This window comes from Podarcis erhardii, assembly GCF_964252035.2.
Source record: "Podarcis erhardii genome assembly, chromosome: Z".
NCBI classification, from domain to species: domain Eukaryota; kingdom Metazoa; phylum Chordata; class Lepidosauria; order Squamata; family Lacertidae; genus Podarcis; species Podarcis erhardii.
The window spans coordinates 42,345,200-42,372,912 of NC_138504.1; the positions used below are offsets into that span (position 1 = coordinate 42,345,200).

General features: G+C 43.6%; 2 protein-coding genes across 11 annotated transcripts in view; one reads left to right on the top strand and one right to left on the bottom strand.

Moving 5' to 3' along the window:
- The window catches only part of SLC31A2 (solute carrier family 31 member 2), an 833,895-nt gene that overhangs the window by 396,033 nt on the left and 410,149 nt on the right, over window positions 1–27,713 (bottom strand). The window lies entirely within an intron of this gene.
- Window positions 1–27,713, top strand: part of CACNA1B (calcium voltage-gated channel subunit alpha1 B) — a 327,842-nt gene that overhangs the window by 185,976 nt on the left and 114,153 nt on the right. For all 9 annotated transcript variants that reach the window (XM_081847405.1, XM_081847407.1, XM_081847400.1 and 6 more), the window contains 6 exons: window positions 990–1,199; window positions 11,135–11,247; window positions 18,667–18,779; window positions 18,921–19,052; window positions 21,411–21,483; window positions 27,400–27,517. In XM_081847405.1, coding sequence (XP_081703531.1) covers window positions 990–1,199; window positions 11,135–11,247; window positions 18,667–18,779; window positions 18,921–19,052; window positions 21,411–21,483; window positions 27,400–27,517 — 759 coding nt within the window. The remainder of the gene's footprint in view (window positions 1–989; window positions 1,200–11,134; window positions 11,248–18,666; window positions 18,780–18,920; window positions 19,053–21,410; window positions 21,484–27,399; window positions 27,518–27,713) is intronic.

The window sequence follows — 27,713 nt, forward strand, 5'->3', positions numbered from 1 at the left end:
GCCACCGTGCATGGAACAGACCTAATCAGGCGGCAACAACAACAAAAACAAAACTGGACATTTTGCATAATTTTACGAATCCACCCAGACTGAAATTGTGAACTTTAAAAAGAAGACAAATCTGGGGGAAACCAGACATATGGCAAGCCTAAGTTAGAGTAAACAATACTGAGCAATATGGAGGTGTGGTCTGGCTTGGAATAAGGCACCTGCCAATGTTCCTATGTCTGCGCAGAAATAAGTTACATTTAATTCAATGGGATTTATTCTAAGGCAAGTGTGTTAAGATTGCAGCTGTAGTGGGTTGTTTTTTTTTTTTTAAAGGTGCCACTGTACATGCCATTCCTTTCACTCATGTTACCAACTTTTTAAAAAAGAGTCTATTATAATGCTTTGAAAAAGTGATTGTGAGGTCCTCGCAGACAATTTTCAGGGAATTACAGTGGTACCTCAGGTTACAGATGCTTCAGGTTACAGACTCCGCTAACCCAGAAATAGTACCTCGGGTTAAGAACTTTGCTTCAGGATGAGAACAGAAATCGTGCTCCGGCGGCGCGGCAGCAGCGGGAGGCCCCATTAGCTAAAGTGGTGCTTGAGGTTAAGAACGGTTCCAGGTTAAGAACGGACCTCCAGAACGAATTACGTTCTTAACCCGAGGTACCACTGTACTGAGCAACTTGTCTGGTTAACAACCAGCAAAAGGCTTACACCCCTGCTGGTCAGCATATTTTCATGGAAGCTTGTAATTATATAAAAGTTTTCTATGAAGCCTTGTAACCAGCTCATTAAAATTATCAATGTAAAAATGCTATGGAAGTCATTTCAGTGCAGTGTTCCAGAGAAGCATGGCTGGGCACATTTCAGGTGCCTGAATATCCAGATAGTTGAGCAGGTTCCTATGTTTCTGGGTTGGGGTAGTGCAGCTTTGGTGGCCCGAAGAAAGGTCTCTCAGCTCTGCTCTAAGCTTTGTATCTTTCCAATGTTCACAGGTTCACCATTTGCCCGGGCCAGCCTGAAGAGCGGCAAGAATGAGAGTTCCTCCTACTTCCGTAGGAAAGAGAAGATGTTCCGGTTCTTTATCCGGCGCATGGTGAAAGCGCAGAGCTTCTACTGGATGGTCCTCTGTGTTGTGGCTCTCAACACCCTGTGCGTCGCCATTGTGCATTATGACCAGCCAGAGGGTCTCACTACTGCTCTGTGTAAGTAAAGCTCTGGGATTACTCTGGCCCTGAATCTTGACATCATCTCAGATTGGGGCTAACCCAGGGGAACTATGAACAAATAGCTTCTTGGATTTTTCAAAAAGAATATTCAGACTCACTGATACAATAATCATATGGTGCCCTGCCATTCCCCCCACCCCATTGGACAGGAGTCAGCAAACTTATTCAGAAGGGGGCCGGTCGACTGTCCCTCAGACCTTGTGGGGGGCCGGACTATATTTTTTTTTTTGGGGGGAGGAGTAATGAATAAATTCCTATGCCCCACAAATAACCCAGAGATGCATTTTAAATAAAAGCACACATTATACTCATGTAAAAACATGCTGATTCCCAGACTGGCCGCGGGCCAGATTGAGAAGGCGATTGGGCTGGATCTGGCCCCCAGGCCTTAGGTTGCCTACCCATGCCATTGGAGATACACACACACACACACACACACACACACACACACACACACACACAGTGGTACCTTTTCAGGTTACATACACTTCAGGTTACAGACTCCACTAACTCAGAAATAGTACCTCGGGTTAAGAACTTTGCTTCAGGATTAGAACAGAAATTGTGCTCCCATGGCGCGGCAGGGAGAAGATGAGGGCAGGAACCAAGTGCTCAGTGAGTGTCCCCAAATACCAACCTATGCATGTGGGGCAAATTGAAATCACATCTATATGGTGCCAGAGACATTGAAGTCAAAGCAAGGCACATGTGTGAAGCAAAACAAACAAACAAACAAACAAACAAACAAACAAAAAACAAAGCAAAAACAAACAAAAAACTTACCTCTTTTGTAAGGTTCAAACCCACCCACCCACAAAAGAAGGGGAACCATTAGTTTGCATGGTAGAGAAATGCTTTCAGTCTAGCTTTTTTTTAAAAAAAATAAAAAATAACTTTTATGTGCTGATATTCATCTCCCAGCTGGTGCCAGAAAGAATGTTCTTGTTAATTACAAATTGAGTGAAAAATTAGACGGGCTGACATACGGGGCAGGAGGGGGGAGAAGGGCCATTTTTATTGCAAAGCGGTTAAAAGAAAAAGGGGAATTCAGCAGCTAGATGTGGCTGAAAGTAGATATTGCTAAAGGCGAAGAGCTAATGTGGGAAGCTTGTCAGTTCTTTTTTTTTTTTAAACAATATTTATTAGAAATTTCCAATTACAAAAAAAATAAAAAGAACAAAACATCCCAATTTAAAATCTTATTTTCAGTAGCATCTTTCCAGGACTTCCCCTCCCCTCCCCCTCTTGTATTCCAATTCTTACAAATGAATTCAGCAAATTCTTATCCCAGATTTTGAACTTATTATCATTAGCCCAGTTTTAAAAATATTTTCCCATCCCCTAAAATCGACCTGTTCCCTTCCGCGCGTTCCCTCCTTTAATATACAATACAGATTAAAATAATCAAATATAATTAATTAAAATAAAATTGTAAAAATATAATTAAGATAATCAAATATAATTTTACACCCTTTGGATTCCAAATTTCCCTCCCCCCTTTCCCGGTTGCGTTCCCAATGTTCATCAACGTCTGACGTCTTCCTGGAGCTCCCACATCTATCTAGGCCATAGTCCTTTACCAGTCATCTTTAATTTCGAATGTCCAATCTTGGAAGGAGTCTATCTCAAAAAGGCCCATTTCTTCCATCCAGATTTTTATATTTAGGAGTAAAAACTCCAATTTTATTTCTTAGACTTTTCAAATCTGGATGTCCCAAATGTTCCCACTTCCAACTTTATCCAATTCTTGTTGTTCTTGTTGTTCTTGTTAATCCCTCTCCTCCTTTTTTTTTCTTCCTGCTCTCCTGCACAAATGTTCTAATTCCAAAAGCTGCTAATTCCTCTGCAGAGGCTCTGTTATTCAGGAACAAAACATTATGCCAAGTCCCTTCCATTCTTCAATAGATAAATCTATTGTCTCCTTTAGTGTGTAGACCTCTGTAGACAAAATAGTGTTCCATTCCTGCAGTTTCCCAGGAGATAAAAAGTTCTATTCAAGTTCCAAGCCAACAATACTTGTAATATCCCTCAGCTCCTCTAGGTGGATTGCAATAACTCAGTTCCCTTCCAGATCACGCCCACCAGTCAAAATAACTTGTTATTCCTTGTTTTAAGCAATTTGTATCCAATTTATAACAAATGTAACCGGCAAAGTCCTCGTAACAAAGTTCTCATTTTTGTTCTTCCGCTTTGACAGCTCTTTGACAGCTGTCAAAACCTCTCTTTCTCTTCTCCCGGCGCTCTCACAAATCGCTCCCAGGATTCCGGGGGGGGGGGGCTTTGCTTTTTAATTCAATTCCACTTTTCTCCTCCAGCTCAGTCTTATAATTTTCCATCGCGAAGTTAGTAACCTTGTCAAAATAGGGTTGCGCTCGATCTTAGTTGTCAAATCCTTTACTTTAACTCCTCTACGACGGGGGGGGGGCTGACTTCCTTTTTGCGCCTCCCCCGCTCGCTCCGAATTTTTTAAAAAATTTATCCCCCTTTTTAGTCCAGGTTCCAATTACTCACGGGTTATTCTTTTAAGTCCAAATTTTCAATAGAAGAAGTCAGCGCTCTCCGTCGAATGGCATGCGGCTTCGCTCGGCAGGGGAAGCAGAGGACTCAAAGCACCCCCCCGTCACCCGTTCCGCAGCCTTTAAAAAGTCTCCTTCGCGGGTCGGGGGGGCGCAAAAGGTGCCAGCCGAGTCACCATGTCCATGGGTTTCAGCGCCCATGGTTTTTGAGGGTCCCCGCGTCGCCGGCGCGGTAGGACCCAGCCCCTGCCGAGCAGGCTCCCTCCGGAGCTCGGAGGGAGTCCGCCATTCGGCGATGGCGCCAACCCGGAAGTCCCGCTTGTCAGTTCTTTGATCAGTATAGTGAGGAGGAAGCTAATACGGATTTTAGCTCATAACTCATCAATAGAGCATCTGTTCTTCATGCAGAAGTTCCCAGGATCAATCCCTGGTACCTCCAGGTAGCACTGGAAGATAACCCTCCGATAATCCTTGGAGAGTCACTTGCAATCACTGTAGACATGAACCAATGGTTTAACTTGGCAGCTTTCTATGTCCCTGTGAAGTGCATTTGTTGAAGAAGCCCAAAGAATAGCAACAGCCAAAAAACAGACTTCCCAACTACAGTCGAACGTTTTGGCTCTTGAACGCCGCAAACCTGGTAGTGAGTGTTTCAGTTTGCGAACATTCTTTGGAACCCAAATGTCCGATGCAAGTTCTGCGCATTCCGGTTGGCTGCAGGAGCTTCCTGCAGCCAATTGGAAGCAGCACTTTGATTTCTGAACTTTTTGGAAGTCGAACGGACTTCCGGAATGGATTCCGTTTGACTTCTGAGGTCCGACTGTACAAGTTTAGAAGGAACATCTGGGGGGTGTCTGTCCATCAACGGGTTAGCCCTGTTGGTGTTCCTCAGCAGCAAGAACAGCTGAAAGATGGTTTGCCCACCAATTGGCATGGTAGAGAAATTTGAATTCACTTTAAGTGGGCAAACTTACCTAATCCACACTTTCTGAAACAATATGCGAACTGAAATTTGCTTTGCTTCAGATTATACCCATGCAGTTCTTGAACCAAGTAATTTGTATGAAAAATGCATCTAATTGGGGTATATGAAAATGCATATATTAGTAAAAATCAACGAATACTTGTTTTATTAGGGGAAATTGCATTGCAAAAATGTGTATATTAGGCAAAATTCCATACCGCTAAATGCATTTGCACTAGAATGATTATGAATTTCCACGAGGACCTACAGAATCATTCCCACCCCCCAAGAACAGATGTGGAAATGTGGTGAGCTGAATTTAAGACTGGGATACTTAGAGAAACCTAAATTGACAGAGTCGCCCATCCCTATCTACAGTACCAGTCACCTGCTCTCCAGGTGGATTCTATAACATAGCTTACTTTTCCTTGTATGACAAGTTTGGTTTTTTTTAACTTTCAAGTAAAGTTGAGAAACGGGGGTTGTCTTATACATGGATAGTGCATAGTGGGGATGGGTAATTGGCTGGAGCTGTGAGCAGTCGCTTGTCAGCCGTGATATGGTGGATGATTGGTGGCTGCAGCAAGGGCTGCTTTGGATTGGTTGCTGCTGTGGTAATTGGGTGGGTGATTGGTCGCTGTGGCAAGGGCTGCTGTGGATAACAACAACAACAACAACAACAACAACAACAACAACAATAATAATTTATTATTTATACCCCGCTCATCTGGCTGGGTTTCCCCAGCCACTCTGGGGTATGCTGTTGCTGCAGCAAATGGGCATGCAATTGCGAGAGCCAGTATGGTGTAGTGGTTAAGAGTGGTAGACTCGTAATCTGGTGAACTGGGTTTGCATCTCCGCTCCTCCACATGCAGCTGCTGGGTGACCTTGGGCTAGTCACACTTCTCTGAAGTCTCTCAGCCCCACTCAGCTCACAAAGTGTTTGTTGTGGGGGAGGAAGGGAAAGGAGGAAGAAAAAAAGGGCATGCAGTTGCTGGCTGCTGTTGGCGAGCGGGCAGACGCTTGTTGTCTTCAGCGACACGAGTGATTGTCAGCGTTTTATAGTCGGGTTAGTGATTTTCAGCATCCCCCCGCAGAAAGCTCCACAACTCTGAGCAAACTCCCCACAAAAGCTCATCAACCCCAAAACTAGGGGTTGTCTTATACATGGGGGGTGTTATACATGGAAAAATATAGTAAATGGAAAGGATTTAAAGTTTTAGCCCAGTTTGGTTGAAAAGCTTCCTGATTTGGTTAGATAAGTTCAGGATTGACACAGCTGATGTTACTTCCTTGCCCCCAAAGCCCATGAGGATCCTTTAGCTGTGTTTTGCAGAGCCTTCAAAACCAGTCTTTGGGGATCTCTTACACAGACTGAACTTTAGGTAGTTGCTGGAAGCCACAAGAGAGGGAGAGTGTTCTTCCGCTCTGTTTCTCTTTGTGGGTTTCATACAAGCATCTAACTGGCCACTGTGAGAACAGGATGATGGAATAGATGGGCCATTGGCCTGATCTACTAGAGCTCTTCTTATTTTTATGTTCAGTTGGGCCCAAAGCAGAGGGACACCCTTTCATTTGTGCTATTTGCCCTGCTCTTTAGTGAAATATTTTCATTTTCTCAACACAAACCCTTTGACAGGAGAATCAAAATTCATTGAAATAGGTCTCAGCTCTGTTTATCTAACCTCCAAGTACTTCTGTGGGTTCTTTCTTTCTTTCTTTCTTTCTTTCTTTTATATATATTTGAACAAAACCAAAAGGCTTATCCAGGTCTCTCTAATGTCTACAGTATGGAGAAAATTAGTTGGAGTGAGGATGGTTCTTAATTACCTAGGTTCTAAGAGCCTATATTGGAAGTGCCCCTTCTTTGTTTAAACACATGGCTTATAACTGGCAGTTTCATTTACACACTTATATGGACTTCCTTTTATTAATATATATGCTTAAATCACGTTTGATGGAATATATTATTATTATTATTATTATTATTATTATTATTACTACTACTACTACTACTAATGTTTAATTCCCTTCTACACACTTGTTTCAATGCGATGTAGAAAATATAATAGAGAAACCCAGCTAAAAACAGTCACAAAATAGCAGGGGGCAAATAACAGCAGATTTGTTTATTTTTTAATGGCAAAGAGTAGACATCCATGGCAAAGATGTATACAACCAGCTGGGGGAGATTGGTACGGGGAAATGTCTTCAAATGTTTCTGGAAAGTACAGATAGTGGGTACCTTTCATATCTTGACAGGAATGATGTTTCACAGTATTGCTTATTGTTAATGTCAACTGGCAATGGTTGTTGTTATTTAATTGTTCTTAGTATTTTTATTATTTTTGTTCTTTGTTTCTGTTTGCAAATAAAAAGAATGGTGAGGGTAGGGAGTGGGGAGAAATGGCTCTTCAGAGACTTAGCAGTGAATGCAAAAAAAAAAAAAAAATGTGCTAGCTTTGACAGTGTTAAAGACATGTGTTTTCCCAGGATAATTTTTGCTTAGGCACAGCTTCAGAGTGATGTGAGCAGATTTGCCATAGTCTGATTCAGACTATGGCAAATTCAACCCATAGTCTGCTTCAGCAGGATATTCTTATCTTCTAATGGATTAAATCTGATAAAATATTAGGAGCCAGGAAGGGGAGAACATTTTTGCACAAGTAGCCTTACCATCAGTGCCCCATAATGCTTCTCACTGGCAGCACATGGGAAGAGCAGGGGTGCCTCCTAATTAGACAGATTTCTAGAAAGTGATCATAATTGGACTTTGGACAAGATGTGTGAAGTTCAGCCAGGAAGGGAGCAGAGTTTGCTCTGGGAGGATTGGTAACACCGTAAGCGTGATTTGGGCACCTCTAATTCAATCATGTCTCTCCCTCTAGGGAGAATTTAATTACGTTACAAATCAACTTCAATGCTGCTGAGAGCCTGTGGGTCTGCAGCGATTCCTCAGAACTCCCCGTCTCTGCCTCCTTTCTACTTTCTGCTTGTTGAAATGCTCTGATTAACTTTCTCAGCTTGACATTTCCAACGGTTTCCAAGCATTTTGAAAAAGGAACTGAAAAGGTGCTTAGCAAAAAAAGGGAGAAAGGGAGAAAGGAAAAATATGGGATGTGTCTCTTTCATCTCTGTATAGCCAGCATGCTATAGACTCCGCTGAAGAGAATCTGGTTTGCACATGTTTGGATTGTGTGGATTTCCACAATAGCAGAACACTGATTCCACTGGTGTTTATAAGCAAGCTTCATTGAAGAAGAGACTTTAGTGTCTTGCTTATGAAGGAAGGCCAACAATTTTCAGAAAGAGTATTTAACAATCACCTAACCCCACATATGCCCACCTGAATGCTGATGTGTGTTTTAATCCGTTTTTATCTTATCATTGGTTTTAATTATTTTTTGAACTACAGTGGTACCTTGGGTTACAGATGCTTCAGGTTACAGACGCTTCAGGTTACAGACTCTGCTAACCAAAGAAATAGTACCTCGGATTTAGAACTTTGCTTCAGGATGAGAACAGAAATTGTGCAGTGGCAGCAGCGGGAGGCCCTATTAGCTATAGTGGTACCTCAGGTTAAGAACAGACCTCCAGAATGAATTAAGTTCTTAACCCGAGGTACCACTGTATTTAAATAGTTTTCCATTTATTTTTTTTACTGATAATCTCATTGTTTTATTCTTTGTGCAAACTTCATTGAGTTATATAAATTTTGTGAAATGAAGATTGGGATGAATAATGTGGCATACCTAGTGTCGTCCAGGGAAATCAATTAGCTGGAGATTCTGGACAGATGAAGGAAAGGTGTCCTTCACACAAATCATGGTGAATAGTGTGGCCCAAATGATGGCATTGGACTCCAGCTCCCACCAACCCTAGCCAACATGGCCCAAGGTCAGGCATGATGGAAGCTGTAGTCCAGCAACCACTGGAGGACCATGGGTTGCCCCCTGGAAACCTTATGATCAGAACCCATCCCATTCAGCTGTGCACTCTATGCAGAGCCTACATTAATGCAATTAGTTTCTTGATGATTTTGTGTTTGCCTTTGATGTCTCAGCCTGGTTCCCTGTGGATATCAGTATGCAGAGCACAGGGAAGCTTCAGAAACAAGCATGCTTATTTATGTCTGCTGAATATTTTAGGTGTCATTTCAAGAAGTGGGTCAGCCAAAAACTGGATGCTGATGGATCTCCTTCTCTGCCCAAGTGTTCACAGTCTTTGTGGGACATGAAAGACCTGTAGTACCACCTCGTGTGCCTGATCCTAATGACCTTAGACTATGTGACAGCATGAAAATAGAATTTGTCACTGATTGACACACACACACACACAAGATGCTAATTACCTAATTCAAACATATTGGGTAGGAAAGTAACCAGCATGGCCTTTGCCAGGAGCACAGGTTTCTAAATTAAGTTAAACTGTTTATCACAAACTCTCTCCCCTGCCTTCTGCCATGCACTCCCTTCTTCTCATCCCATGGTTTTATGAAATGCTTCTGTTTAAGGTAGCTTAAATTAAATCTAGAGTAAGACCAGCAACCAAGAATTGCATTTTTCAATCAAATGGGCCAGGGCCATGTCAAAACAAATCCTCATCCTGACCCGTCAACTGAAGGAGAGGGTAGAAATAGGAGGAATTGGCAGGAGTAATGGATGGATGATCACTGGAACCAATCTTTGCTCCCTTGATTTAAAATAACCTGCTTCATAAAGGTTGGCCAATGCCAGGGCTAGTAAGAAATAGTGGTGCCAGGGTGCAGGTTGATCACGCAAACCAAAATTTCCCTAGAAAATTTTGAGATTTTTTTCTCTCTGAATGCCTATGTTCTGCTTCCACTGATGGAGGCTGCATGTCCCTGAAGTACAAGTGCAGAGTAAGCTGTTACACTCAGGTCCTACTTGTGGGTTTCCCATTAGCATCTGGTTGGCCACTGTGAGAACAGGATGATGGACCACTTGCCTGATCCAGCAGGTTGTTCTTATGTTCTCAGTCCCCTGGAGAAAGAATACCAATCTGCAGAATTTTAAGGACTTAAGAAGAGTCCTGCTTGATCTAGTCATCTAGTCTAGCATGACCAACCATGGCAAGTCTGAAAACAGCCTGTGAATGCCACAGACTCCCCCTATCTAGTGCCCCTCAAATGTTATTGGACCTCACCTCCCACCAGTCCCAGCCAGCATGGCCAATGGTCAGGGATGTTGCAGGCTGGGGAAGGGAAGGCAATATTCAAATAATACAGTATGTCTCTGATTGTTCTCCAGTGTATCTGTGAAGGAACTGGACCTTACTGGTATGGACTGTTGTGTTTTAGGTGGGATTCATGTTAGCAGCTCTTTATTCATTGGACATTGTAGGGCTGACTAGCTTCCAAATATCAAGGCATTGAAACGACCAGTGTGGATGGGAGGAAAGTCACATCCCAGCCTGGGGTTTCATGTCTTCCTATAGTCTACTGCGAGGAGCTTATGGTTGACAAGGGGAGTCTATATCTTGGGATAGCCAACTAGGGAGGCCTGAAATTCAAGGTGGAGTCCAGCATGACAGATAATATTGGTGTGCCTGGAAGAGGCAAAAAAAGGAGGAAAGGCTATTGCTTGAGAGTAAGAGCCTTCTGAAAACCTGATGAGTTTAGGGGTAGTTTAGTCCAGAGAAAGCGGCTGACATTTTAAACTGCCCCCCCTTTGCTCCGAAGGGAATATTCTGGGTTTCAATGACATTTGCATTGTGTATCTTTTCCTTAATCTTCACATCTGTCCCCCCACCCCCCACCCTAAGTGAAATCTGTACTGGGGTGTTCTCACTTTAACACTATCACACCTGGAGGTCAGTAACCTACCCTAATTGTGGTGGCTTCAGAGGGAACCCAGGGAAACTTGGAGGCTAATTGATAAGGCCAGCTTTGTAGAAATTATTGCCCTCTAGTCTGGTGGCTGCTGTCCTTTAGAGGGGGACACTGAGCAGAGGGGTGCACTCTGTGTTAGCCAGGAACACCCTCACCTCAGTTGGCATGGAACTCAGTGCGGCTTGCGTATGGTTGTAGAGCCACACAGCAATGCTAAACACTGAATAGATTCGAATCTTTGACCAGAAACAGCAACATCCTTTTCTAATGGAAGACAGTAATTTGAACATCCCCGATAATTTGGATGGCTGGTGGACATTTCTGGTCAGCTCTCCATCTATGCTCAGTCCAGCCCCATTATAAGTTGGACAGAATGGGTTCTTGGAGACTCAGCACATCCAGATTTGGGAGGTCTAAAAATACTTCACCATTATGTACTAATTATCTGCTTTCCCATGCAGCAGAAAGTTATTTTCTGCTGGTAGGATCTGCTCCACCTCTAGGAAAGGTATCATTCTAATATCAGGAAATAATTTTGTGGATATTTATCATTGATTTGACCTTCTGCTGTTTCTTCCAGATTTTGCAGAATTTGTCTTCCTCGGCCTGTTCCTCACAGAGATGTCTCTGAAGATGTATGGCTTGGGGCCAAGGAATTATTTCCATTCCTCATTCAACTGCTTTGACTTTGGGGTAAGAAGTCTTGGGTGAGAATAGATGGGTTGAAGTCAACCCTTTGCAGGCCTGATATTCTGCATACTCTTCACCCTGGGTCACTCCTGATTCTCAGCATAGGAAGTTGTGTTATACTGAGCCAGACCACTGGTCCATCTAGCTTAGATTTGTCTACCATGATCAGAAGCTGCTGCAGGATTTCAGGCAGGGGATACTCCCAGACAGTCCTGGAGATGCCTCAGATTGATCCTGGCCCCTTTCCACTGAGCTATGTCTACAGCGGAAGCACTTGGATGGATACGCCATTGAGGGACTTCCTTGTTCTGTCATGTCATGGGAAGGCATCTGAGCATGTGATCTCCTGCTCCTGCACTCGCACCCAAAGGCAGGGACAGGCAACATATGGCCTGCAAATGTTGTGGATTACCACTTGCATTATCCTCAGTCAGCACCATCCAACCAAACAGGAGCAGACTACAGTAATATGGCGCCCCGTGCGAAACCAACCCCCCCCCCCTGCTGCAAGTGTTGGCCAACCAGTTGCATTCGCGTAGTGGGAAGCTGGTGCGATCTCGCTCTCGCTCTCACTCTAGTTCTCCCTCCCCTCCTCTCCCTCTCCTCCTCCTTTTTTTCTAGCCTGATTTTCCCTCCCTCCCAAACAAAGAAACAAAGAAACAAACAACAACACTTACAGTTGTCAGAGAGGTCTATCTGAATTCCCTCCCCACTTCCCCTCATTCCTGCTCCCTTCCTTTACATCTTTCTCGGACAGAAATAAAAATTCAAGGCTTTAGAAATACCCCCCCTTTTTTTTCTTCCTTGTTTTCCCCAAAAAGTCAAAGGAAAAGGCCATTGACTTTTTAAAAAAAATCCCTTTGATTTCTGGTCTCCAAACCTGCCTTACTACTTTTGTGCAAAAGGAAGGAGGAAAGTATGGGGGGGGGGAGGGAGAAGCACCCTACTCATAGCCTGAAAGGACAAACCTTTTGGATTTCCTGGACCTTCTCCCTGCCTCTTCCATTTTAAAACATATCTTACTGTGAACTGAAAGGTGGAGGATTGGGGGGAGACTCTCAAATACAACTTGCTGCTTTCCTCTCCTCTGCTCAGTTCAGTGCCCTGTGTGTGGGAGCCTCCATCACTGCTCTAAATCGGGCTCTGCACTAATCTCAGTCTGCCCTTCGGATATTTCACAAAGTTTCCCCTGTGCACTTTCAAGCCTATTTTCACAGTTAGCAATGAGGTCTGGAAGCTTGCTGTTCTGCTTATTTTTATTTTATTTCCCCCCACAAAGCTGCACTTCTGGATTTTGTAATGCAAACAACCCTGGCCTCTTGGTACCTCTTCTTCCTTCTTCAATTTTTTCTTTTCTTTTTGCAGCTGACTTGCACGACGAGTGTCCACAGGAGGCAAACTATTGCAGTTGCCTATTTGTGAGCTGTTGCACTCTGTCATTCTCACATTTCACAGTCATCTCTTGTATGTAAGGCCCGCAAATTAGCCTCTGGCAGGTGCCCACTTGTGCCAGCACAACTGACATTAATTAGCTGCTTCTTTGCAGCCTTCAAAGGAGAAGGCTGCAACGCTATCAGGTCCCCCAATGTTGGGCTGGCCCTGTTGTCAGCACAGATGGCCTGCACAAAATGGGAAGATGCCATTCTAGCTGGCCAGAGTTAACAAGGGTCAAGCGGTTTGCTCTTGTCTAAGCCTCTGAATCTCACTTCTTAGGAATCACAAGTGGGGAGAGAGCTGTTGCACTTGGATTCTGTTTGTGGGCTTCCCATTGAGGCATCTCATTGGCCAGTGAGAGAACCGGATGCTGGTCTAGATGGGCCTTTGCCCTGATTCAGCAGGGTTCTCCTGATGTTCTTATGTTCTTTACAGCCCAGGGCTGCCACTTACCTTAATGGGCCTTACTCCAAGATAAACAGGAATGGTACTGCTACATAGTTTCTTTTCCAGGGTTGTTTGTGGGGATTGCCTGTGTAGTGCTTTGAACACCAGAATGCACTTGGAGTCATGTGGTCAAGTTGTGACTGTAGCACACTCAGCATGCGAAGAGCTCAATTGTTTGACCTTATGACAGCCCCACAAAGTAGGCCCTTAGTCTTCCACTTTTACTGATAGAAAATGCAGTGCTGAGGGAGGGGGAGGGAGAGAGAATGTGTAGTGAACTAATTTGTGGTGGAAGCATCAGCTTCAGTTGGGAGCTGATGGGTGTATAGGGAGAAACAGGAAGATTGCATTCATATCACATGTATGTTTTGCATCTGGTAGAAATCCTTAATGCAGGGGTAGGGAACCTCTTGCCCTCTAGATGTTGCTAGACTACAGCTTCCATCAGATGCAGGTGGTGCTGTGGGTTAAACCACAGAGCCTAGGGCTTGCTGATCAGAAGGTCGGCGGTTCGAATCCCTGCGATGGGGTGAGCTCCCGTTGCTTGGTCCCAGCTCCTGCCAACCTAGCAGTTCGTAAGCACAAAGTGCAAGTAGATAAATATGTAACACTCCGACGGGAAGGTAAACAGCATTTCCGTGTGCTGCTCTGGTTCACCAGAAGTGCCTTAGTCATGCTGGCCACATGACCCGGAAGCTGTACACCGGCTCCCTTGGCCAATAAAGCGAGATGAGTGCCGGAACCCCAGTCGTCCACAACTGGACCTAATGGTCAGGGGTCCCTTTACCTTACAGCTTCCATCACCCTTGACCATTGATCAGGTTGGCTGAGGTTGATGGGAGCTGTAGTCCAATAACATCTGGAGGGCCACAGGTTTGTCATCCTTAATTAAAAACCTTTCTTTGTTCTTTATGAACAACAGCGTCTATTTACCATAGCACCTTGGAAGATACATCCTCCTCCTCTCACACAGGATGGGATGCCTCTCCTAAGCAGATGCCCACTGAGAATGGTGCGCTGGACCAAGGATGAGGAACCCATGCATACCGTCCAACACATCAAGGCAAAAACCCAGGATGCACGTCTTACAGGGGTGTGCTCTCGTGTGAGTCACACAACCTTCACAAGATCATGGCCCCCAAGAATTATGATGGGGGGGCTGTTCACCCACACAAAAGCACAGCACCAAAAACACATGTTTTGGGGCGCCGCATGAGACGGCAGCCCCGGAAAAGTGCTTATTTGGGGTGAAATCATGGTACCCAAAATGGGCACTGTTCTCTTGTGTGGAAAAAAAATGGGATATCCCAGTTTTACCAGGACAATTGAGGGGTATGCCTGCGGAGATCCCAGAAGTCACCTGACTATATCTCCTACCACCCTTACTCATCAGCCATGCTGACTGGGACTGATGGGAGTTGGAGTCTGGTAGCATCTGGGAGGCCACAGGGTTGCCCAGCACTGCCTTAATTAATTGAAATGCCAAGGGGGAGGGGAGAGAAAGAGATGGGGGAGGACCTCCAGTCAATAGAGTTTTAAAATTCTAGTATTTAGAGCATCCTGAGTTGCTCCTCTGGGTGCAGCTGTTTCTGTCTTGCTCCACTGCATGCAGAGCTGGTAATTAACTCTCCAATGTGGGCTTCCTATCGGGTAGGGAAGAGACATTTTATCACTTGCTAATTCATCATCATTTGCTGATCCCACTGGGATCAAGCACTATCTTCCTCTGTGATTCCCATTGCTCATATTATGTTTCCCCAGTTCTATTCATCCCCCAGTTGTATACATTCCCATTTGTTGCTTTCTTGTAGCCTCTTGAGAGCTGGCAGTATTTTGTAGTTTGGTTCAGTTTGACAAAGCAACATGGTGGAAAATGTATAAGAGCACCCAGTGTGATATGAAGCAACAAGGCATTCCAAGGTGTAAACGCAAGAACATGGATATGCTCCTCCTAAGAGGTCTTCTTCTTCTTCTTCTTCTTCTTCTTCTTCTTCTTCTTCTTCTTCTTCTTCTTCTTCTTTAATTTGTATTCCACTTTCCCACAAAATTTTACCCAAAGTGGCTCACAAGATGAATAAATAAATATACAAAAAATTAGTCCATGCAAGTTTGCATAAAAGAATACAAATAAACCAACCTAATTTATCACCATAAAAGTTACTAGAAGAGAATTTCTCAAAACAACAAAAGGTAGTTTCAAAGCATCCACATACTCCAGACGTGTCCACTGGTTTGGAACCAAAACTCAACCTTCACACATTCAGGTGCTCTACCCTATTTCTCACCTGGGGTACTGCAGGCAGTCCCACTCTGGCTCTCAAAGTGAACCATTCACAGTGGGATCAGGCATTAAACGGGGATGTATTATCATCCCAACTATTTCTTATTTTCATCGCCATGATCCTGCACATTGTCAAAGGGAAACTCCCCACTGGGGTAAAAATCATATATATATCGAACAGATGGAAAGCTCTTCAATTTGAGTAGGCTGAAAACAAAGAGTAAGGTTACCATAACCTCCATCATAGAGCTTCAATATGCTGATGACGTAGTGTGTGCACGCTCAGAGGACAACCTCTAAACCACCCTAAATATCTTTGCAGAAGCTTACAGAAAGCTTGGTCTATTGCTCAATATCCAAAAAGCCAAAGTGCTGCATCAATAAGCACAAAAACAACCTGTCCACTGTACCACAGATCCATCTTAATAGTGTAACATTGGAAAGTGTCAATTGCTTTTCCTACCTGGATAGTTATCTTTCCATAAGGGCCAACATTGATGCAGAAATCTAGCATCAACTGAGCTCTGTGAGCACAGCTTTCTCCCAATTGAAGCACAGAATGTTTGAGGACCAAGACATTCACAGGGAAACCAAAATGCTTGTTTACAAAGATATTGTACTTCCAACTTTACTGTACTCTTGTGAAACATGGACCACTTGTAAATGCCATTTCCAGCTCCTCAAAAGATTCCATCAGTGGTGTCTCCAAAATTTTTTACATATCACTTGAGAAGACAGGCAAACTAATGTTAGCGTATTGGAAGAAGCAAAGATCACCAGTGTCAAAGCAATGATTCTTCAACCTCAACTTCGTTGGGCAGGTCATGTTGTATGGATGCTTGATTATCATCTTCCAAAGCAACTACTCTATTCCCAACTTAAGAATGGAAAGACAATCTTACTCGGCTATGAGTGATTGCCAGAGAAGAAGAAGAAGACTTTTAGCCTTATGGAAGGACATTGGAACATAGGAAGTTGTCTTCTACACAGTCAGACCATTGGCCCACCTAGCTCAGGATTGTCTACACTGGGAGGGATATCCCCAGTCTTACCTGGAAATGCTGGGGATTGAACCTGGTACCTTCTGCATGCAAAGCAGATACTCTGCCACAGAGCCATAGCACTTATCACCACTTAGAATCATAGAATCATAGAGTTGGAAGAGACCACAAGGGCCATCGAGTCCAACCCCCTGCCAAGCAGGAAACACCATCCAAGCACTCCTGACATATGGTTGTCAAGCCTCTGCTTAAAGACCTCCAAAGAAGGAGACTCCACCACACTCCTTGGCAGCAAATTCCACTGTCGAACAGCTCTTACTGTCAGGAAGTTCTTCCTAATGTTTAGGTGGAATCTTCTTTCTTGTAGTTTGGATCCATTGCTCCATGTCCGCTTCTCTGGAGCAGCAGAAAACAACCTTTCTCCCTCCTCTATGTGACATCCTTTTATATATTTGAACATGGCTACCATATCACCCCTTAACCTCCTCTTCTCCAGGCTAAACATGCCCAGCTCCCTTGGCCGTTCATCATAAGGCATCGTTTCCAGGCCTTTGACCATTTTGGTTGCCCTCCTCTGGACACGTTCCAGTTTGTCAGTGTCCCTCCCGAACTGTGGTGCCCAGAACTGGACACAGTACTCCAGGTGAGGTCTGACCAGAGCAGAATACAGTGGCACTATTACTTCCCTTGATCTAGATGCTATACTCCTATTGATGCAGCCCAGAATTGCATTGGCTTTTTTAGCTGCCGCGTCACACTGTTGGCTCATGTCAAGTTTGTGGTCAACCAAGACTCCTAGATCCTTTTCACATGTACTGCTCTCAAGCCAGGTGTCACCCATCTTGTATTTGTGCCTCTCATTTTTTTTGCCCAAGTGCAATACTTTACATTTCTCCCTGTTAAAATTCATCTTGTTTGTTTTGGCCCAGTTCTCTAATCTGTCAAGGTCATTTTGAAGTGTGATCCTGTCCTCTGGGGTGTTAGCCACCCCTCCCAGTTTGGTGTCATCTGCAAATTTGATCAGGATGCCCTTGAGTCCATCATCCAAGATCAGGATGCCCTTGAGTCCATCCATCATTCAAAAGACTAAGCAAAGGATGGTGCACCTGCCCTGTTCCTTTGACTTTAAGACAATGGGAGTTCTAATCCACATTAGTGGTTGCAAGTTTTTCTGAGAGGCTTTATTGAGATTTCCCTCCCCTCTCACACACCTGGCCCTTCAGAAAGCAGACCGTTTTGCAGGGTTTTTGATGGTGGTGACCACCTACTCAACCCTTGTCACAATGCCCCTGGATGGTGCTAGGCCTGGGCATGATTGTGGAGGATGCAAAATAGTGCCTGGTTGCCAACATAGTTGCTACTGCTGCTGTCATTTATAGCAGCAAAGAGGGGAGGGCGCTGGAGGGAGGGGAGAAAGAAACAGTGTGGATATTGAGGGTGAGCCTTTTGTCTGCCTCCTAAAAAAGTAATCATAATAATGTTGGCAATTTCTCCTCTCCTTGAAGGAATTCAGTGGAATGAAGTGCTTCTTACCCACCCCAATCCTTTGCTCCCAGATCGGATATATAATTTACAGAAGGTCTTTCAAACCTGTCTTTATAACCTTAAAGAACTAGAAACTTTAATTGTCACCATTTTTAAAGCTGAAATTTTTCTGGACACCAATAACCGTAGCAGGAAATAAACACCAAATCATGGACTAGATAGATACAGATAAGCATGTATGTACTCGTCTTTATATTATTTATTTATATTATATATTTATATATTAGTTACATTGCTGCATCACCCTACCTCCCAAGGGAGACTAGGGTGATGCGTGATAAGATATAAAAAGGCAAAATGTAATTTGTAAATAAAGCATCACAGTTAGCAGTGGAACTATGAAATATCATTAGAACCATTAGTAACCCCCACCCCCAAAAAAAGAAACCCTCTTCAGCTGTTTGGTATTAAAACAACTTTACCTCAGTTTGTGAAAGCCTCTCTCTTGTATAGAAAGATTGAATATACAGTCCTTGCCTGCAGACACTGAAGAAGCTTACAGAATTAGGCTATTGGGTTGGTGCCAATATTATTCCTGTTCAGAAGAGACCCATTGAAATCAATGGACATCACTGGGGTCCATTAATTTCAGTGGGTCTACTTTGAGTTGGACTAACCTTAGTTCCAACCCCTTCTTTTTGGAAATTGCTCACTGGCCATGATCAGACCTTCTTTCCCCCCCACATCAGCCCATCACTCCTTTGTTTCTTGCAGGTGATTGTGGGGAGCATCTTTGAAGTCATCTGGGCTGCAGTGAAGCCCGGGACCTCCTTTGGCATCAGTGTGTTGAGGGCTCTCAGGCTGCTGAGGATTTTCAAAGTTACCAAGTATGTTTTAAGTTTCTTCTTCCTTTTTCTTTCTTTCTTCTTAGTGTGGGATGTGTGAAGGGGAATTTATGCACTTGGAAAACCCACTTTTAGAAATCCTGATGCATTCATTAACTGGCTTGGTTTGGTTTGGAATCCCAGGTACTGGAACTCCTTGAGGAATCTGGTGGTCTCCTTGCTGAATTCAATGAAGTCCATCATCAGCTTGCTGTTCCTCCTCTTCCTCTTCATTGTTGTGTTTGCTTTGCTGGGAATGCAGCTTTTTGGAGGACAGTAAGTTCAATTCACTAAATTAATCTCAATAAACTTTTGACGGGCGTCTGGCTGCAAGGAACGGTACTCTCCCCGCTTGTGATTCCTAGCAACTGGTATTCATAGGCATGCTGCCTACTGGACTTGCGATAGTTTTGGCTCCAGTTTCAGATTTTTGCACTCTGAATGTTTAGGTAATCTCTCACAGCAGGTTGCAGACGGACTTAGTTTCTCCCGATTCCAGGCTGGACAGAACCAGCTGGTTCACCACTTTTAAATAGCTCTGTGGGGTTGTTTCATGTCCTGCATTTCAGATTTCTGTAGGCATCTGGTTGACCATTATGAGAGCAGTATGATGGACTAGATGGGCCTTCAGCCTGAACCAGTAGGGCTCTTATGTTCTTATCTGTGAGTACTCTTTGATTCAAATCTCTCACTGGAAGCTCAAGTGTCTTCAATGACAAGGAATATTTATGCCCAGCTCTAGCTGGTTCACTAGTTATGGCCACTGCTAGACAAAGGCTACTTTGCCTCAATAATCCATGCTGGAGATCACTAACATCCAGTTTGGACTGCTTTGATGCACTATATATTGGGCTACCCTTAATTTTTTTTTTATATATATATATAAGAAGGGGATTCCAAGGGGATTTGAAGAAGTAACCCAGAATGGACAGTTATTAACAAGGCAGAATATTACTAGTAGAATGAAAATATGTGCATATACACATACAGCATATACATATAAAGCATTACATACAGATTGTTAAAATAAAAACATCAGAGCACCAGCTCTTCCCTTAAAAGTAAGCGGTCCTCATAGAGAAGAACGTGCCAAAGGGCTGATTGTGGCAAGCTGCTGATTCTCTAGGTTCATTCTAGCTGTACTGAAAAACAGTCATGAAATCAGGAAGAATAAAATTATAAGATAGTAAAATAATAATCATAATAATTATACAAAGCTTAAAAAGAACGAATGACTTAAAATATATTCATTAGTGGAACAGAATCCCATAACGGCTCAGGACCGCAATGCTTCAAGGACTGCGCCTCGCCATATGAATCAACCTGGACCATGCATTCACTCTGTGAGGCCCTTCTTCATGTGTCTCCTTCATGAGAGATTCGGAGGGCGGCAACACAAGAACAGGCCTTTTCTGTGGTGGCCTCCTGTCTGTGGAATGCTCGCCCCAGGGAGGTTCGCCTGGCACCTTCATTACATATCTTTAGGCACCTGGCAAAAATGTTTCTCTTCAACCAGGCATTTGGCTGATTAACATTCTGTGGCTTTTAAAATGTGTCTGTGGGGAGGTGGTTATTGATTCGGTTTTGTTTTATTATGTAGTTTTTATTCTTATTTTGTATTTTTCTGTTGTTAACTGCCCTGAGATCTTCGGATGAAGAGCAGTCTACAAATTTAATAAGTAATAATAATAGTAATAATAGTAATAACAACAACAGCACAAGATTCATACTTGCAGCAAACATCCCAAATGTTCATGAATGTTGCCAATTAAGCTCATATTTAGTTGGAATGTGCCAACCATGAAGATTGTTTAGTCATATAAATCACCATCAGCCCCCAAGCAGAAGCAAAGTTGGATGGGTCCACATCATGCCAGTGACATGTATTTTATGACAGTTTTTCAGAAATGGCAAGAAACACAACTTCTTTAAGCCTTATATCCATAGAGTAACAAGCTGCACCCTTCCATCCACCATAGGTCATTAAATGAATGGCTATCCTTGAAGACTGTCTGGAAACTGCAGTTGGTGCAAAATGTGGCTTACCAAACTGTTGAGCAGAGCAATAAGGTGGGACCATGTGCCACCACTCCTGAAAACAAGGCACTTGCTTTTTTTGCCCAATGGACCAGATTCTTATCTTCCCCTCCACTCCACAGGCCACCTTTGACAGTTAGGAGGACCACCCACCTGCCAAACATCTGGTGTCATAATGGTGTCAAGTGCTGTTCTTGGAGGGAGCAGGATCCCCCACCCCACCCCCAAAAACAGACTATTGAAGACCGAGCATGCTCAGACAGAAGACTGGTAGAAGGGAGAATGTTATGGAGCATCCTGGAAAAAGGGCATAGCTGTCTGGCTTGAAGCCTGAACAGGCACACTCCCTGCTGCAACATTTTATTGCAAGTCCCAGTTGTACCTCTGAATACCAGTCACTTGGGGGGAGGCACAAATCATGGGGTTGTCGTTTGCCTTCATGCCCTCCTCGAAGGCTTCCCAAAGGCATATAGGTGCCCACTGTAAGAGCCCGGATGCTGGAGTAAAGGGACCTTTGGTCTGATCCAGCAAGGCAGCTCTTAAAAGATTATTAGCATTCTACCCTGCCATTAATATTCATTTTCTGCCTCTTTCTAGGTTTCATTTTAGTGACGAAACACCAACCACAAACTTTGATACTTTCCCCACTGCTATTCTAACTGTGTTTCAGGTAAGGGCACTCTTGACTTGGTGCAAAAGAGCTGAAGGGTCCTCAGAGAGCATATAGTCCTCCCCACTGCTGATGCAGGAAATCTGCTGCTTCTGCATGTCTGATAGGGGGCCATCCAGCCTCTGCTTGAAAGCTGCTAGTCAAGGATAAGCCCACTGCTTTCTGAGGCAGTCTGTCCCACTGTCAAACAGCTTGTGGCATCAGGAAGTTTTTCCTAATACTTAGTCATATTCCCTTGTAATCTGAACACAGTGACTCAAGCAACTGAAAACACATGTCTGCCATTGTCTATGGAACAACCCCTTCAATATATTTGAAGATGGCTATGAGACTGTCTCTTAATCACACTTCTCCTCCTCTAGGCTAAAAATATCCAACTTATTTAACCTCAGCTCATCGTTCAACCTTAGCTCCAGGCCTCTCAGCCACAGCCTTGTCAAATAGGCCATATTGCAATTAGTTTGGCACAGAGACTGAAGCCAAGAGATAAGCAAAAGGTGAGGAACTGGATCTGGCCAGGCGGCCAGATGGTTAAGTCCCCCACCTCTCGTTGGCCAAGTCTGAGAGGTGGGAAGAGCCAGGCAACTGTCAGTCATCTGATGTCACAGACTGGTTTGTCAATGCTGGCCCCTGTTGCTAGGAAATCTATCTGCTCCGTGGAAGATGCAGGGCAGGGAGCCAGCAGGAGTGCCTCTCCTCCCCTGTACTCTACAGGCTGTCCACCCCTGAGGGCATCCTTCTCACCTTCCTCCTCACCTTCCTTATTTGGCAGCAAGTGCCAATCCAGTCATGATCCAGTTGAGCTCATGGGAATCATGACAAATGCTATCTTGCGCAGTACTTTGAAAGGGGCCTTTCGTATGTGATGTGCAAACAACACTAGTGGGGTTTAAAGAAGCACAGTGAAAGTTGAGATATATTGTTAAAAAGAAATAGATAGTGGAAGGGAAGACTAATGGCAATATAAAACAGAAGAAATGCGTAATTGAGAGGTTAATACGGATGATTGTCAGAGAAGCTGAAGGAAGTCCAAACAGAGTTAAATTTATGAAAATTTGGATAAGATTTTATATTTGTGTTGAAAATTAATAAAAATTATTTTTTAAAAAAGAAAAGAAAGGGGCCTTTCGTGACTTACCTAGCCTCACAAAGTCCCTTTCGAAGTCTGATCTTGTGGCCAGCTTTGCATAGGACTTTGCAGCAGATCAGCAGGTCCTAAAGCCCCTCTTATCAGCTGAGCCAGGTTTATGCCTGCCCCACACCTCGTACCATATATGACGTCTGTTACAATAGGGCAGGTGTATGTGCTTAGGCTGAAATGGCCTCAAGGGCTGAACAAGGTATCTGGCACGCTTAGCTGGGACTGGAAGCAACTCACCCCTGAGACAGGCTTCTGGCAGAGGAGAGATTTGATTTGGGGTTTTAATCTCATATTCCTATTGACTTGGGGTTTCTTACAGGAGTCACTGGGTAGTCAAGCACTGGAACTGGATATGTAAATAAATGTGCAATGATGGTGTCCTTGCCATTATCCCCTACTTAGTTGGGTGGAGAATTCAAAAGACAGAACTCTCAGAAAACAAATGTCCAATAGGTGTGGATGAATTTGTTCAACTTTAGTTTCTTGTTTTTCCATTCTTAAACTCAGTTTGCCATATTTCCACACCAGTTTACTTTTTAAAAAACAAAATCCTCCAGAAAAGTCATTGCCATTTCAGTATGCATTTCCCCCCAAAACTACCTTTTCGCAAGTGATTTCCCCTAATATAACACGTTTTTGGTATGTCATTTTCCTCAAATATATGAGACCTGGATTTTCTTACCCCATCCGTAACCTCCAGCCGATATCATTTGTAACTAGGCAAGAGTGTGGTGATTTCTGTCAGCACACAGAACCATGGCCCTTGGCTTTTCTGTCATGTCACCAGAATCCATCTCTGTGGCCCTTGTCTGCCGTGGCACAGTCTTGGTTAGCTGATGATGTGACCTGCTTTTCTGTCTTCACAATCAGCTCCCTAAATTAACAAGGACAATAGCCTGAGAGACGGATCTGAGTTCGTAGGAAATAATGAAAAGAGTGGAATGTGGGACCTGTTGCATTTGACATTCTGGTTTCTGTAGAGCATTATAATTGGGGACAGGAATGCTAATCAGGCAGGAAGCAAATGAAAAAGGCAAACCCTTACTCAGCGAGGTAAGAGGAAATGAGAGACATTCTATGCTCTGGAAGCTCAAGGGACGGGCAGCCTTTGCACATGGGAGGAGGGCTTCCTGTCAAAGTCATACAGAAATCGAGGCCAACAAGGGAGAGGTGCTTCCTCTCCAATCCCAGACTTACCCTCTCTGGCCTCTGAATACCAGTTGCTGGGAATTTTGAGTGGGGAGACTTGCTGTTGCACTCGGGTCCTGCTTGCAGGCCACAGTGAGAACAGGATTCTGGACTAGGTGGGCCACCAACTGTACTTCTGATGCTGATGGAATGGAAAGAAGATACTATAGTCCAAATAAATCCATATTAGCCCCTTTTGAGCTCTCACAACACCTCTTACATGTGTGCATAACCTTACAAAGCACTGTGTCATCATCATCAGTGCTTATCTGTGTGCTGCCTTTCCAGACTAAACCAGGCTCAAATCTTCTGACAACATCAAAATGCTTTACATAATTCATTTGCTGTTGCAAGACCTCAGCTAATGAAAAACACATTCTATTAATAAATGTGCAATAAAATGAAACAGTCCAGTGATTGTTTAAAATAAGGCCTGACAATTAACCCCCCCCCCAACAATTTAATCCAGATTAAGATTATGGACGGATTCTTACTATGCGCTGATCTACATATTTAGGGAAACAAGATGGTTGACTCCTTGGACTTTACTGCTTCCAGCTGCAGGTGGAAGAAATTGCATGCTGCTGGTGGGAACAGGGTGAGGCCATTCCTTTCTCTACAGGCAACATGGAAACACACAGTTCTATAGACACAACACAACAGTAGCAGCAGCAGCAGCAACAACAATAGAAGACTAAAAAGCAGGATAATGTTTTTATTGAGCTAATCTCTTCAAAGTATTTACAGGTTAAAAATATATTCACCAGCTCCCAAATGATGACATCAGAACTAGCTGGGAGCGCCTTCACCACCACCACCTCCTCCTCCTCCTCCTTATTCTTCCTTGAATAATTTTTATTGGTTTTTTCACAATTAATTTCCACAATTAACTACAAAAAACAAATCCCCCCCCATCCCTATTCACGAAAACATTTCAAAACCTTATCTTTGAGGTTCTTTAGACTTCATGACTTCCCTTCATTCCCTCTTCTGGTTTCTTATATTAATAAAAACTTCTGAATTTCCTTACACATACTTCATTGCTGATTGCAAGTGTGAAGTCTGAGCCTGTCAATATATCAATTTATTTACATTATTTTGCATATATACAATAAGTGCTTCCCATTCTTTTTCCTAACTTTATCATATTTAAATTTCACTGGAAGGCAACTATCAGTTAAGTCAGATTCAAAATCCTGCTCACCTTCCTCACAGTCTCCTCTTAGTCTCAGAGGCTGTAATTTCTGCCTCATTTCTGCCACCAAGGCATTCCCAAATATTTCCTGCCTACCCCCCATGCTATTCATATCTGCCCCGAGTGTCTCCTGGTATTTCTTCATATCAATCACAGTTTCCATTTTTCTAAAAATTTCCTCCAGCCCTTGCATCAAGACCTCCACCACTTCTGTTTTCTTTGTCACTGGTTCTATTTTAATAATTAGTTCTGTCAGCATTTCAGTATTTTGGTCCATTCGGGCTATATGTTTATCTGCTGTCTTATCCACATTTTCCTTTATCTCCTTAATCAACTCATTTCTCAGTTCATAGAAGAATTCCATCCATTCACCATAAGGCTTATCCCCCGTGTCCTGTACAGAAGTCCTTCTATCCAAACTTGGGGTTGGTTGCTTTTTAATTGCCATGTTCGATAAGTTATTATTAAAACAATCAAAAATGGTCCGAACAGAGTGAAAATATCCAATACCCCTTCTACTCGATTCACTCTGCCCTTGCCAAGTTTCTCTTTCCCTTGTTCTCAAGACAACCAATTTTCCAGCCGTACCTTGTCAGTTTTGTCAAGGCCACCAAGTAACACTTTCCCAAGGAACACGGTCTTTTGTACTTTCCCACTCCCTCCAGCCTGATTGCCTGTTACATGTATACAATTTGAAATAAAATCCAGATTTCAAATTAACATTCAAATTAAACAGATATCTACTTTAAAAAGAAAACAAAAGCAATTTGTCCACACAAAATCACAACTTAATAATCCAGAGGAGCGTAAAAGATTTTCACTGATCTAGTTCTCTAAAAATGTCTTGAAGTAAGATAAAGAGTTACAGACAGTTGAAGATCATTATAATGCCTCTTTTCTGGTAGAGTCCAAACGCCTTTCCTTCCCACAACCAGAGAGAGATTTACCAGGCTTCCAGCTCTAGAAAGGTGGTGTAGAGGTTCTCAGATGTTGTCCAATATCTGGCACTGTTGATATTCAGCCTCTATAGCCAGTTCCAAACTTTAAAGTTCCAATTTATCTTTACACACACACACACACACACACACACACACACTAGGAGCAAGCTCAGTCTTCTTTAAACCACTCCAACCAAAATGTGCCTTGCAAAGCCCATATATGCTTCCATACCCTCACCCCACAGAGTACTTCATTAGTCTTGTTTCAAGCTTTCTCTGCTGGGCTCGGATTCACCTATGGCTTTAGTAATGCAAGGTCCTCTCCCCAATTCTCCATTATAAATCCAATAAAAGGTAGTAAAGAATGGGTTTCAGTTGCTTTTAATCCATCTTTCCCATCGGCAGACATATATCTAATAGAGTCACATAAAATTAATACCATTCTCACTTGCAAGTTGTTTCCATGCAGCGATAATTACTCAGAAGATGGGGATGGACTTCCTTTTTACTCCGTCTAGCACCGAATTCAGCCTAATTAGATCCAATAATTAATCTTCTTTACATTTCCATCAGCCAAAATGTAGTTCTTGGAAGATCTCTGCTGCAGGTAGGAGTTTGAGGCTCCACTCCCGTGGAGTTGTGATATTGCCATGTCCGCAGGCTCAATCACAGGCTTTTTAGGGGGCGCACCTCACCTTGGCGCTTCCCCCTGTGTCTCTGTGGGGCTTGAGTCTGTCAGTCGATCAGACTGGCACTCATTTCCACCATTCGCAGAAACCTGAAGTCCGCTGGGAGAGCCTTCTTAATGAAGGCACCACCACAGGGGTGGGTAATGACCTTAGTCATTTACTCTAGATCATTTTCATCCCAAGGACAGCATTCGTTCATGGGCAGACTTTTGGGGCCACATGCTAGGGGTGGGCAGGGTCAGAGGCAGTGGATGGAGTAATGGAAATGGCCGAAGGCCACATTGTAGCAATGCAAAAGTCAGAAATAGATGGACACACAGACCTATGTGCACACACCTCCCCATCCAGGCAAACTAGAGGCATTGGTCACATCCACACCATGCATTTAAAACATATTTATACCACTTTGGCAGTTACAGCTTCCAGCAAAGAATCTTGGAAATGGTAGCTTGCCCCTCACAGAGCAACAGTTCCCAGCACCCTTAGCATGCTGCAGCTGCCAGGGTTCTCTGCAGGAAGCCATGTGCTTTAAACGTCTGGTGTGGATGTGGCTATAGTTACAACTGAGCACTTAAGGAGAGAGTGGAGTAAGACCAGTGAAAGGTGTGGCCTGGGGACAGGCCCAAAGACCTGACAGAGGGAGCCAGAGGGCTGAGGTTCCCCAGAACTACTCTAAACAAACCAAGCTATCTGGAAAAAGGTTTATATTATCTTTCCCACCCTCCCCTCACACTTTCTTATTTTTTACTCTAATTAACTTTACAGATTCTGACTGGAGAAGACTGGAATGCTGTGATGTACCAGGGGATAGAATCTCAAGGGGGCGTCCACTCAGGAATGTTCTCATCCATCTACTTCATTGTCTTGACACTGTTCGGTAACTGTATCCTTGCCCTGCCAAAATCTGATTTGCTAATGGCATTTTGTGCTGCTCCATTGCTAAAAAATGCATATTCAACCTTAGCAGCCACGTGCTAATGGGCAGCTGGTGGAAACCCATTAGCAGAAATATTGATTTATTATGAAATGTAGTAGTATTTGTGAAGTATGTTTCTTTGGGGGGGGGGGGAGAGCATCCA